Raw genomic sequence first — 12193 nt, 5'->3', positions numbered from 1 at the left:
CTGTGAAGGGTATGGGAAACGGGTCTTTAATAGTGACAGTGTTTAGGCACCGGAAGTCTACACAGATCCGGATCTGATTGGCCTCTTTCTTGAGGGAAATCACAATGGGGGACACCCATTCGCTTGTCTGCACTCTGAAGATTATGCCCGCTTCCAACATCCACTCAATTTCGTCGTTCACTCGTACAGCATAATTTTTGTTCATTCGGTACGGCCGCTTCCTCACTGGCTAGGCTCCCGGTACCAATGCTATTCGGTGCACACATAGCTCTGGAGGCACGCCCTTCAAGTTCTTGTATGTCCATGCAAAGACATCCTTGTATTCAAGGAAAATTTTGAAGGCTGCGACCTTCAACACTGGATTCCAGTCATCTCCGACAAGGATGATCTTGGGGTCACTTGTCTCTTCGAGATTCATTTCCTTTAACTTGGCTTCCTGATACTTAATAAGCTCCCCCTTCAGGAATTGGTGTGCCGGCGTCTCATTCACTGCTGCCTCCCCTTCCTTGTACTCGCCATATTCTGGGGGAAATATATCTGGTTCTTCTTCGATGCTCAATACGTTGCACGAGGGTGTAAATAGTTCATAATCTCCCATTTGCCAATGGAAGAGGCCATTCAAGGAGTCCCCATCGTCCCCTGAGCATGCCTCCAATTCTAACACCCCTTCATCACTGGGCTCCATGCGGCATCTATTTCCACCCTCCGCTAACTGGTGTCCTTCAGACTCCGAGTCGGAGGAAGAGGCTAACTCCTCGCTCACCATCTGCGTACAAAGATCGATTATGTACTTCCTCTCGACGTTTTCCAAAGAAAGGGTATTCCGCTTCCAGTTATGGTTCGCTTTTGCTGCAATGAGCCACCCCCGCCCTAGGATGGCGTCATATCCTTTCTACTTTAAGGGGATTACCACAAAATCCAGCACGAATGGCTGCGTGCCGACCATCACCTGCTGGCCCATGAGGGTACCAATGGGTTTAATCCGATGTTGGTCTGCCCCTAGCAGGTTGAACATAGGGGGCCACAACGTAGGCTTTCCCAATTTTTTCCATGTCGCTTCTGGGAGTACATTTACTCCTGACCCTCCGTCCACAATAGTGTCTGTTAAGGTGGTCCCTAGTATACCCATTTCTACCATCGCCGGGTGGCGTCCGCTATTGACTACCAACAACATGGGGTCGACCGCGGGGCTCACGACCTCCCTAAACACGGGGTTGGTTGTGGGGCTCATGACCTCCCTCGTTTTTGCTTGTGTGGGTACAGAGTTTAAAATAGCCGTTTTTAGCTGCGGCATAGTCTTCAGGAGGTCTTGAATTCTCATGGGTATCTCTACCTGCAATATTTGCCGTAAGATTTCCTCTTCTCCCTTCGTCCGTGATGGACTTGCTGTCTGGTGACTGTTCTGCCCTTGTGCAGCCATTTCCTTTGTGATCTCGTCTCTGGCCTCCCGCACTCTCTCGGTTTCTGTGTGGGGATTTGGGTAGGTAGTCTTTTTAGCCTGTGCCCTTGTGATTGTCAATACTTCTGCCTTCGTAGGTTCTATGTTTAGAAGGTGTACCCTAGGCTTCGGGCAATTTGTGTCCTCATGGTCGCCTGGCCCGCACCATCGACAGAGGTGCTGAGGGTTGGCTTCCTTCGTGCAATCGCGGGCGAAGTGTCCCCACTGATTGCAGGCCCTACATTGAATCATCAGCTGGCCCTTGGCATCGTACTGGATCCGGTTTTTGTTGTTGTTATTGTTATTGTTTCTTCTGCCGCCGCCGCGTCTATTATCCCGGTATCCTCCAGATGATGCCGTTGTGTTAGTCTGCTGGCCCGTACCCGTTGGTGCGGATGTTGTGGCCTGCTTCGTGAACAACACCTGGTTCGTGCTTCGGGTTTTCATATTGTATGGGCACTCCTTGGTGGAGTGCCCCATCATTTGGCAAATCTCACATAATGCCTTCTTCGGGCAAGTCCCCTTTGTGTGTCCGGCACTCCTGCAGTCTGTACACCACACTTCAGTTTCTTCCGTCTTACTTGTACTCCCTTTCATGGCCTTGAATTCTCTCAGCATTCGTTCCATGTCCTTCTGGAGCGCGTGTACCTTTTTACCTGATTCGCTACTGCTACTGCTACTGCTCTCTCCGTCAGAATCTTCATCATCGTCAGATGAATATCTATTACTTTTCTTCTTCCTTGATGTTTTGTATTCACTTTCTAGATCCATCGCCTTGTTATAGGCGTCGTCATATGACGTCGGGGGTACAATCTTCATTTTTTTCCGTAGGGAGGATTTCAATCCCTCCACAAACCATCGTTTTTTTAAGCCCTCAGCCGGCTGGCTCTCCATTTTACCCAAGAGTTCTTTCAGCCTTCGACTGTATGCCCGTACCGTCTCCTTAGTACCTTGCTTGGTACTATATATCTCTGTCACAATTTCGTTGTCATCACGGAGCAACCGAAACTCCTCCGTGAATTCCTTCTGTAGGGTAGCCCATGTGGCCACTTTTTGCTTATCTACATCGGAGTACCAATCTATGGCGACTCCACGTAACGTGGCTGGAAACTGCTGTACCCAGTCATCCTGGTCTGTTAATCCGTTGGCAGACCAAATGGTTTCACATGTACGGCAGTGCCGTAAGGGGTCTTCCTTGCCGTCCCTTGTGAACTTTGGTAATTTTTGTTTGCTCGCCATCCCTGGTCGTCTTCCTGGAGGTAGTTGTGTCTGTGTCTGTGTCTGCGGCCCTGCGCTGCTACCTCCGGTGGCGTCGGTGGTGTGTCCTGGAGGTACGGTGTTTTGCCTATCACGTGTGGCACCTACACCCGTACTGTTGCCCTCCCCTTCGCTCTGACACGCTCCTACTCCTGCTTCCCGTTGGTGATCTTCACTCCGTGGCGTAAGGGATAAGTTCCTAAACTGATCCCGAGTCTCCTCGACTAGATTTCGCCGTAACCTTGTTTCTTCTAGAAATTCTTTGTGGCTCCGCGTCCTACGATGATCTGGCGATGCGTAGAAATTTCCGTCGGCCTCTGCACCTTTCGTGACACCTCCTTGGTTCCCCTTGGGCCCCCCTTCGGCAGGTCGTCCTTCGGCAAGTTGCCTCAGCCTTTGTCTATGTTCTACTTGCTGCTCCAGAATCAAAGCCCTCTGCGCGGCCTCCCACTCGTTCGTTTCCGGTTTTCTATTCCTATCTTTATTCAATAGGTTTGGCATTAATTGTCACACATCTCCATAACTTTCAATTCTTAAATCAAAACATGTCTTTATTAATTCATCTGCTCAAGTACAACTCGTGTCAATGACACTTTTATTTGAAAATAAGAAGTTCACGGTTCAATTCCCTCCTGGCCTGGCGCCATTTCTTTACGTTTCCCATCCGCTGTTCTCTTCGTAGCGTTGCAGGATTTGTTGTCGTCGCTCCTCCTGGGCAATCTCCTCCAGGTGGGCCTGCTGTGCCAGCGATGCCTGTGCAAGCAGCCGGGGGAGGTGGTTCATTAACCGGTTTACTGCCGGGCTAACCTCCAGCGCTGTCCACACGGCACTTGGTGGGATTTCTGCCTCCGCCGCTTCTCGTCGAACGTATGTCTGAATGGCTACCTGGAGCAAAATTGAAAATTCTCGCGTTGCCGTGTCTTCTCCTGTGTAAAGTTCTGTCCGCGCGTCGTTGGCCTCTGGGTTTACTTCACCAATGGGTAGGCCCATTGTGTCTGTGCGCCATCCGTGTCTTCCGTTCTCGAGTTCGTCTAGGCAGCGGCGCCAAATGTTTGCCCTCTTGGGTGAATAGCTTAAGACATAAAGAACATAACGCAGACTAATGCCGTAAATGTCAGACAAAGTATATCAGATGTTCTATTCATAATCCGTGTATGTTACAAGTTACATTCCGAAGTATAAAAGGGTACCGAGGGGGTGCGAGCGCCAACCGTCGCACCACAACTTCCACCTCTCGGTTGCCAACTAACCAAAACAATTACGCATAATTAACTAATGTTATTCCCGTGTACAATAATGCCGCCAACAATACCATTAAGGTATGTGGAATAGGGGAAGTTCAAAAAAACAACTCCAAAAAGGTGACAATGTTTCCAAGTGTTAGGGATTGAGGGTTGGGTGTATCTTAGAACAAGTACTAAAGTGAAAGGAAGGGAAAAATTCCAACTTTGAAGGAGTACTTAATAAAAAGGTTCAAGATTCAAGGGGTTGAAGTTGGCAAAGAGGGCATGATAGGAAAATAAAGTTTTAAAGTCTAACAAATATACTTGGGAATTTTTTTGGAGGGTGAGGAATGGGAGGTCAGGGATGACATGGAAAGGGTATTCAAGTAGGGGATGGTTTGAAAGATTTAGACAAATGTTTAATTGCAGAGGACTAGGAAGTCGAGGGTGAGGGAAAAGATATTTTAAGAAGAGGAATTCCAATGGGCTGATAAGGACAAAGGAAAAAGGCGGGTATGGATAGAATGACATATCAAGATTGACAACCTTGAAAGCTTGAAACTCCGACAACTTTTAGAAACCTAAAGGAATGACCCAAACATTTAGAATTTTTAGATTTTTCTTGCAACACTCAACACTAGAAGACATGTAGGGAACAACACTTGGGAAAAAATAATACAAGTAAAGACCAATACAAAGATTCATTAGATCGATAATAAACTAAGGGAAAAATGAGGCCTATGTGTACAGATAAACTAGGACACAAGAAAAATTGTGTCCCAACACGACGTCCATCTTCAAGAGGAATAAGCAATAAAGAGGGGATATCAAATGCAACTCCCATAGTTATAACCTCCCAAACATGTATCATATTTCGTCACTAGGATTTAAGCAATAATCTAGGAAATCAAATTGTAACTCCATCCACCTAGCTAACACGATTAAGACATGGCATGCAAGATTCCCCTCATATTGTAAATCTAAACATGAGCGCCCCATTCAAGGTCGTTGGCATGTGAATGAAGGTCAAACTTGTAATATAGGCAACATGCAAGTGGTCCACCATCTCAAGCGCCTTAATAAAAAATTGTGGATCTTTGACTTCACAGGGTATCATAAACAATCGTACAAGTGTCAATACAATCCTCCTAAGGTTCCAATTAAAGGTGAACATCCAAATTAGAGGGAAACTATTTGAATTTGAATAATTTGAAGTGTAGAAATTGCCTTTTGCACCTAGAAACATAGGGTTAGATCACAAAAATCCAAAATTGCAATAAAAAATTGCTTTTGGTTGAGGTTGATGTCATGATCCTTGAGATCCACTTGCATCACAAATGGAGCTGGCAAGTTACTTGCCAGAAATTCACTAGAACTGGTGAGTCTATGAATTAAACTCACTGGGTGGAAAAAAGGAATAACTACCAATCACAACACTCAAATTCATTCATTTTTTGCACTGCTTTCATTTGATTTTTCAGTCTTTCAACCTATTGAGAAGATTGCATTTGATTGCAACTGATATTGTGTGATTCCAAATGAACATTGATTGATTTTAGCAATTCTTTTCAGCTGCACTTGACAGGAATGTGGTAGTTTTTTCTTCTTTTTTTTGTTTTCATTCTAACTGGTAGGTTTGTTAATAATATATATTTTATATTTCTTTCTGATTTTATGCTATTTTCTTCTAGCTGCTAGGGTTTATGTTTAAAATTTATCTGTTTTCCTTTTATGATAGGGTTTGATTGCATTTTTTGGAAAGAAAAATGGTATCTGCAATGAACAGAAGTGGTGGCAAGTCTATGGACCCCACAAGGAAACATGGCACTACAAGTACAAATCCAACAATGGTGATATGCAACTATTTTGGGCTGCATATGAGGAGGCATCAATCAGCTCAAATTTCACCTTGCACGGATCCTTGGCCAGGATGTGCATTTATGCAATGTAGAAAACCTTGAGGTTGAGTGAAAGGTTACGGCTTTCCTTGCATCATATGATGAGAATTAAATAGGGAAAAAAGGATACTTAGGCAATGGAAATTGTCATGAGCATAGTTGAACTACTTGCCAAGGCCTGAAAAAAGCTTGGAAAAAAATCAGCCAGTACTTGGCAAAAACTCGGCAAAAAATTCGGCAACTTAAAAAAACGGTCAAATTTAATTAGAAATGCATTTTTTTTGCAAAATCCAATGAGAAGATGCATCCAATGAGTCAATAAATGAGAACACAAAAGAAACAAGTTGAGTCTAGATATATTTAAATGCAAAGTGGGTACAAAATTGCATCCTCATGAGGAATGCTGATGGCTGGAAGCAAAATAGTAAATAGTTTTGGTAAAACTAAAAGTAAATACATCATTACAATTACATCTTCCTCTTCCCATCTCTAGCAAAAACTAGGGGAGAGGTAGAACTAGAGGGTCTAGTTCTAGAAGTCTGCTGTGGCCGTGACTGTGCCTCCTCGCTCGGTATGTCTGGCTCATGCTGTGGCTCGTCCTCCATCTTGGATGAAGCTATGTCTCTACCTTCTCTTGCCACTGGCAATGACTCCTCATCCTCCTCCCAATCAACGTCATCCAGCGTGAAACCAAATCCACCCCTCCTGTTCCATAGCCTGCCTCTCCAAATTAGTGATGTCATCCTCGGTAAAAAATGGAGGTTGCTCCTGTAATGTCCAATCACTGTAAGGATCTATATCATCCAAGTCAATCGGACCAGCTGGTGCTTCCTCTACCTTCCTTATGCGCAACCGAAGATTATATTGCACAAAGACAAGGTCATTGAGGCAGTTTTGCGCTAACTTGCTCCTCTTCTTCGTGTGGATGGCTTCAAACAAGCTCCAATTGCGCTCACAATTGGATGAACTACAAGGTTGACATAAGATTCAAAGGGCAAATTTTTTGAGATTTGGGGTATTTCCATCCCAACTTTGCCACCAAGCATGTGGAAAATAAAAAAATATTGAAAAGTCAGAAAGCAAAGAGAAAAGAGAAAACATAATTAATCAATTTATTAATCACTTTAGACCCCAAAATCCAAATGGAAAATGTTATAACTTATACTTGGGGATTGAGCGGTTCTTCCTCTCTTGGCCAGCTTTGAAGAGAATAGCTTACCCCTTGCTTCCTCATAATTTTGGAGTTCACCCACAATGAGGTCTCTCACCTCAACCTTGGGTATCATCCTTTGAATGCATGTAGTGAGGCCCTCCATGACCTCTCCATTAGGATCTGAGTAAGAACCCCCAAACTTAAAACGAGGGTTGAGGAAGTACCTTGTTGCATGAATGGGTTGGTGGAGCTGATTGTTCCACCTCTTATCAATAATTTCCCAAATGGGATCAAATTTGAGTCTATCCCCCTTGTAGTAATTTTTGATAGACTCCTTGGCCCTATCCATGGCCTCATAAATATACCCCATTGGGGTTTTATCCCCATCTACCAAGTGGAGAACTCTAACCAAGGGCTGTGACACCTACAATTGAAAAATACAAATTAAAAAAAGATTAATTAATGAAGTTACAAATTAGTAATGAAAGACTTGAATCAAGAATAATTAAAAATTCAAGTTTTGAAGTTACCTTCACAATCTCTATAGCCTTTTGTGCAAAATGGTTGTCAAAGACTATGCATGCGACACCCTCTCCTTCAGCCTTCTTTGAATAAGGTGAGTCTAGCCATGCTTGACTCACAAACATTTGTTTCAAAGAAGTCAATGCAGCAAGAATGCTTTGCAACGTCAAGAAAATCGTTGCAAACCTTGTGACACCAACTCTCACTAAATCTCTCCCTTGGGTGTGCTCTCTCATCAAATATAGAGCCCAAGGGTGATTGAAAATATATTTCGTGATCCTCCTTGCATCTTCCACAACTGGAGTCACCCAATCAAATTTTCCTATGTCCTCCAAAAGAAGGTCAAGGACATGTGTTGCACAAGGTGTCCAAAAAAGAGTGGGGTGCCTCTCTTGAAGGATTCTAACTGCAAAATAAGAAGTTATTCTTAAGAAAGATACAACCAAGAAAACAAAGCCACAACAAATGAAAATATTGCTAAAGGTGATAATTCAAAAGGATTCTACCTACTGCCACATATGCTGCTGCATTATCTGTGATGATTTGCAACTCATTCTCTACTCCCACCTCCATGACATTGTGCTCCAACATTCCAGCCAATGTTTCTGCATTTTTCACCTTACTGGAAGCATCGACCGATTTCAAGAACACCACATTATCCTTGCAAGCAACCAAAAAATTAATAATGGTTCGGTTTTTGCCATTTGTCCACCCATCAGAAAGAATGGTGCAGCCATATTTTCTCCATTCATTTCTTTGGTCCTCCACCGCTTCTTTTGCCCTATCAATTGCATTTGTGAGCAACCTACAAGAACAAAGTGAAATTAGGTCGTAGTACACAATTTTGATTTAATAAACAAGAAATTTGAAAAACAATTAAAAATGAAATCAAGTGGACTATTTACTAACCTCCCACTCAAATCCCTGCGAGAAGGGGCCTTGTACCCCTTTCTTGAAACTGTCATTGCGGTCACCAAATTCAACCAATAAAGACTATTTGCCACATTGAATGGGATGTTGAAGTACCACAAATCAGCACATGCAATGTCTGTTTTCTCATGTGTCTCCCTATTCCATCTAGTGGCCTCTAATGATGGTTGTGCTCTTGGTGTGTTCTTGGGCACAAAATAACTACCTATGGACTATGTCCCTGATGGTGATGCAGCAGTGCCAGGTACTCTACTAGAGGAAGTAGTAGCGGTGGTCGAGGTGGTGCTGGTTTTGCGGATACATGGGCCACAACGAGAGCCCACTATGCCCTGAAGTGCTTCTTCTTCTTATTCAATGTTAATTGAAGCACCTTGAGATTCAACTATGGCTGATCTCATGGCTACTTTTGCCCTCTCCCTTTGCAATTTCTTCTCTTCCCCAGCTGAAAGTAAGGCATTCATGTCTCTTTTTATTTCATTGTTGGTCCCACGACATACTCTAGCATCATGCTTCTCGATGCCTACAAGGTGGTATTTGAGGCAGTTTATGCCTCCATGAATTATTTTTTCACATTTTATGCAAATCATTGTCCCAGGTTCTGGTCCTTAATAGGCATACCTCCAAGCCCTATCTCTAGCACCTTTAGGACGAGTGCCTACATATCCAGATGGACATGGTTCTAGTGGCCAATCAGAATTTGCCATACTGAATTAATGGTTAATTGTTAACCTACACATACAAAGTGAAAAGACAAAGTTAATATTTTAGTTAAACAATTTAACAAACTATCTAAATTAGCATAAATAATTTTAGACTATCTCAAAGTTAAAAAAAAAAAACTATTAGGGTTTGATTTTTTTTGAAAAACTAGAGATTCTTCAAAAAAATAGTGAAAAATTCAACAAAACTTGTCAAAAATAGTGTTAAATCTTGTTCCAATGACTCAAAAACATTTTTGACTACATAGGAACGATTTTCTATTCATCTAGATACAACAAAAAATAAATAAAATGTTTTAAAAAAGCTTATAAAAAAAATCAAAAAACCTACCCGAGAATTTGATTTTTCTTCAAAAACCACCTCAAATCCGCTTGAAATCCGCCTCCGCTTCAAATCGATGGAAATCAGTAGTCAAGTGTTTGGAAGAGTTTTTTTCCCCCTCTTAGCAAAATAGAACACAAAAAATGATAAATAAACTTAATTTCTGCTGTTTTTCCCCTTTATGCACAGGCGGCCGAGTTTTTAACTCAGACTCACTAAGTCTTTGTCAAAAACTCGGCGAGTTTTGCTTGCGAGTAAAAGTGGTATTTACTCACCAGGCAAAATAACTTGGTGAGTTTTCAAAAATTGCCGAGTACTCTGCGAGTGGTGCATCTATGGTCATGAGTTCTATAGGATCAGACTCAAATTTGTAGGGCTTTTTATCTTGCATTAAAGCATGGATAAGGGGTTCACATAGTGCAGCTAGGCAAATGAGAGGCATGACGTGAGGTTTCAATAGGGACTTAATCAGATGCACATCATAAGCTTGAGGCTCCTACTGAACGTGATATTGTTCCTCAATAGGAAGCATTAACATCTAGTTTGAGGGCACCCATAAAGCCACCTAGAAGCTTTAGTTGTAGAAGAATTTTGTAAATTATGAAGGCATTGTAATTTTATTTATATTAAACTTGGTATATCAAATAATATTATGATATACGACATTGATTTGTATTAAACTCATTTTTTGATATATAAATGAAGGAAAACTACTTATGATGTCTGTAAATTCAGTTCTAGGCATGTGTTTGAAGACCATTTTAAGAACTTATTTGTTTAAGTAATATTTGGAATTTCACCACGTCCCAAGTCTGAGTCATATTTTAGGCCTGCTGAGTCTGAGTTTTGAACTAAGGTTGTTTAATTTCTGTGAATTCTCATCAGTGGTGCTCAGATGATAAATGCAGCATTGATCTAGCACTTTGCCAGAGAGACTGCATGTTATGTTTGTTTTATGATCTAATTTTCATTTTATATTAGCTGTCAACCTCTGAAGCAAATGCTTTATAGTTATCACTTTAATTGATTTTAGATTTGATTGGATGATTCTTATCGCTTGAAGTGGTAGCTCGTGGAAGCTGGTATGGTTAATGGCTATAGTTCTACATAATATGAGGTCAATTTAGCTCTGTTATCTACTCAGTAGTGAACGGTATAGCCAGTCAATATTTTTGGATTCAACTTTAATTAGTCTTATGAAGTTATCATGTGTGCTTAGGAGTGTAATTGTTAGTTCCAAGTTGGATTGATAAAGAACTAAATTTCTGCCCATAGCTGCATATGAAGGGGAAATGGAACCCTTTGGGACTTTACCACTTAAGTGGTCTTTCTGAGCGCAGTATAAATAATTTTTCTAATAGTGGATTTAGTTATGTTCCCCAGCAACGCTGTCAAGTTACAGACGGTCATTAATTTTACCATCGTTCATGTTTTCTCTGAATTTTGAGTTGTGCGTGGTTATTAAGTTTCTTCAATATCTCTTCTCAAAGGATTGCATAGTGAATACCCTTTTCCTTATAGTTTCATGTTGATATTTTTCAGGCTGCTTACAAATTCATTGGAACCAAGGCTTATTTTGTTCCTCGAAAGAAGGGGTTTCCTTTACTGCAGACAGCATCAAGCTTGTCTTACACTTTGCACGTGTGCTGTGCTGTATGATTCTTCTCTCTTCTTTATGTATAATTGTGCAGCTTTTGTTAGTGAAATAAGGAAGCACCAGCCTCTCAGAGAAAATTACCTTTACTTTAATTTTTGCTGTTCATGAATTGATTTTTCAGTCTAAGATGAGTAAGGTTTTCTTGAAACTGGCATGAATCAGTTTACAGTTACAACATTTATGCAGTCAATTGCATTTATTCTGCCACTGATTCTGTAATCTTCCTCTGAACCTTCATTCAGATAGCAATGATTTCTGTAACTGATGTCCCTGATTGGTTTGATTTAATGGCCAGGCCAAGCCAGAGACTGTAACTAAAGTATGTGAAATTGTGAAAAAGCAGTTGGCATTATCGGATGATGTTTCAGTAACTCCTGAGTCTAAGTTTTCTACATTGGGAGCCGATTCCCTGGATACAGTATACTCTGTTTTTGTGTAGTAGAATGTTACACTTGACAGTCATTATTGACTGTTTTTTTTTCTTTCAGGGGGTGGGGTTTCTAGCTAAGATGTGTATCTTTTACTTTCAGGTGGAGATAGTGATGGCTTTAGAGGAGGAATTTAAAATCAGTGTGGAGGAGGAAGGTTCAGAGAATATTACAACTGTGCAAGAAGCAGCTGACATGATAGAAAAACTGATCGAGAAAAAGTAATCTCTGGTGCCTAGCCAACAAGGCCTCAAGGATTGTATACATTTTTAGTAGAGCAGTTACTACGCCCATGTTTGATTCCATATGACCCAAGTAGTGGAATTCGTTTTTGCATCTAGGTAAAGAAAATAAAAAATCATGATCCATTACTCAGGTATATGTGTCATTTGTCTTTTGAAGCATGTTATAGGACATTAGAAAATCACGTGATCTTCCATTGAATTAAACAAGCACATTTATCGTCAAACATAGATTTATGGTAGGGATGGGCCTGCAAGGATTTCTGTTATTCTTTTTAAAGGCCTTTCAATTTAAAATTTGAGAGTGCATCTTTTTTAAATGGAATAAGGAGGATTATTTATAAATGATCTTCCAGCCAAAAATCAAAATAGCCTAGAAGGCTGGGTACTAGATTGCTTTATTA

General features: G+C 41.4%; 1 protein-coding gene across 3 annotated transcripts in view; it reads left to right on the top strand.

The window, feature by feature from the left end:
- The window catches only part of LOC131041398 (acyl carrier protein 1, chloroplastic), a 40465-nt gene extending 28543 nt beyond the window's left edge, over positions 1-11922 (top strand). For 2 of the 3 annotated variants that reach the window (XM_057974460.2, XM_057974461.2), the window contains exons 2-4: positions 11005-11115; positions 11415-11537; positions 11650-11922. In XM_057974460.2, the coding sequence (XP_057830443.1) occupies positions 11005-11115; positions 11415-11537; positions 11650-11772 (357 nt within the window). In that variant the 3' untranslated portion in view covers positions 11773-11922. The remainder of the gene's footprint in view (positions 1-11004; positions 11116-11414; positions 11538-11649) is intronic. The other variant, XM_059214117.1, reaches the window with a different exon arrangement.
- Positions 11923-12193: the final 271 nt, after the last annotated feature.

This window comes from Cryptomeria japonica, chromosome 11 (assembly GCF_030272615.1).
Source record: "Cryptomeria japonica chromosome 11, Sugi_1.0, whole genome shotgun sequence".
Taxonomy (NCBI): domain Eukaryota; kingdom Viridiplantae; phylum Streptophyta; class Pinopsida; order Cupressales; family Cupressaceae; genus Cryptomeria; species Cryptomeria japonica.
This window is presented reverse-complemented; position numbering and strand designations above follow the sequence as displayed.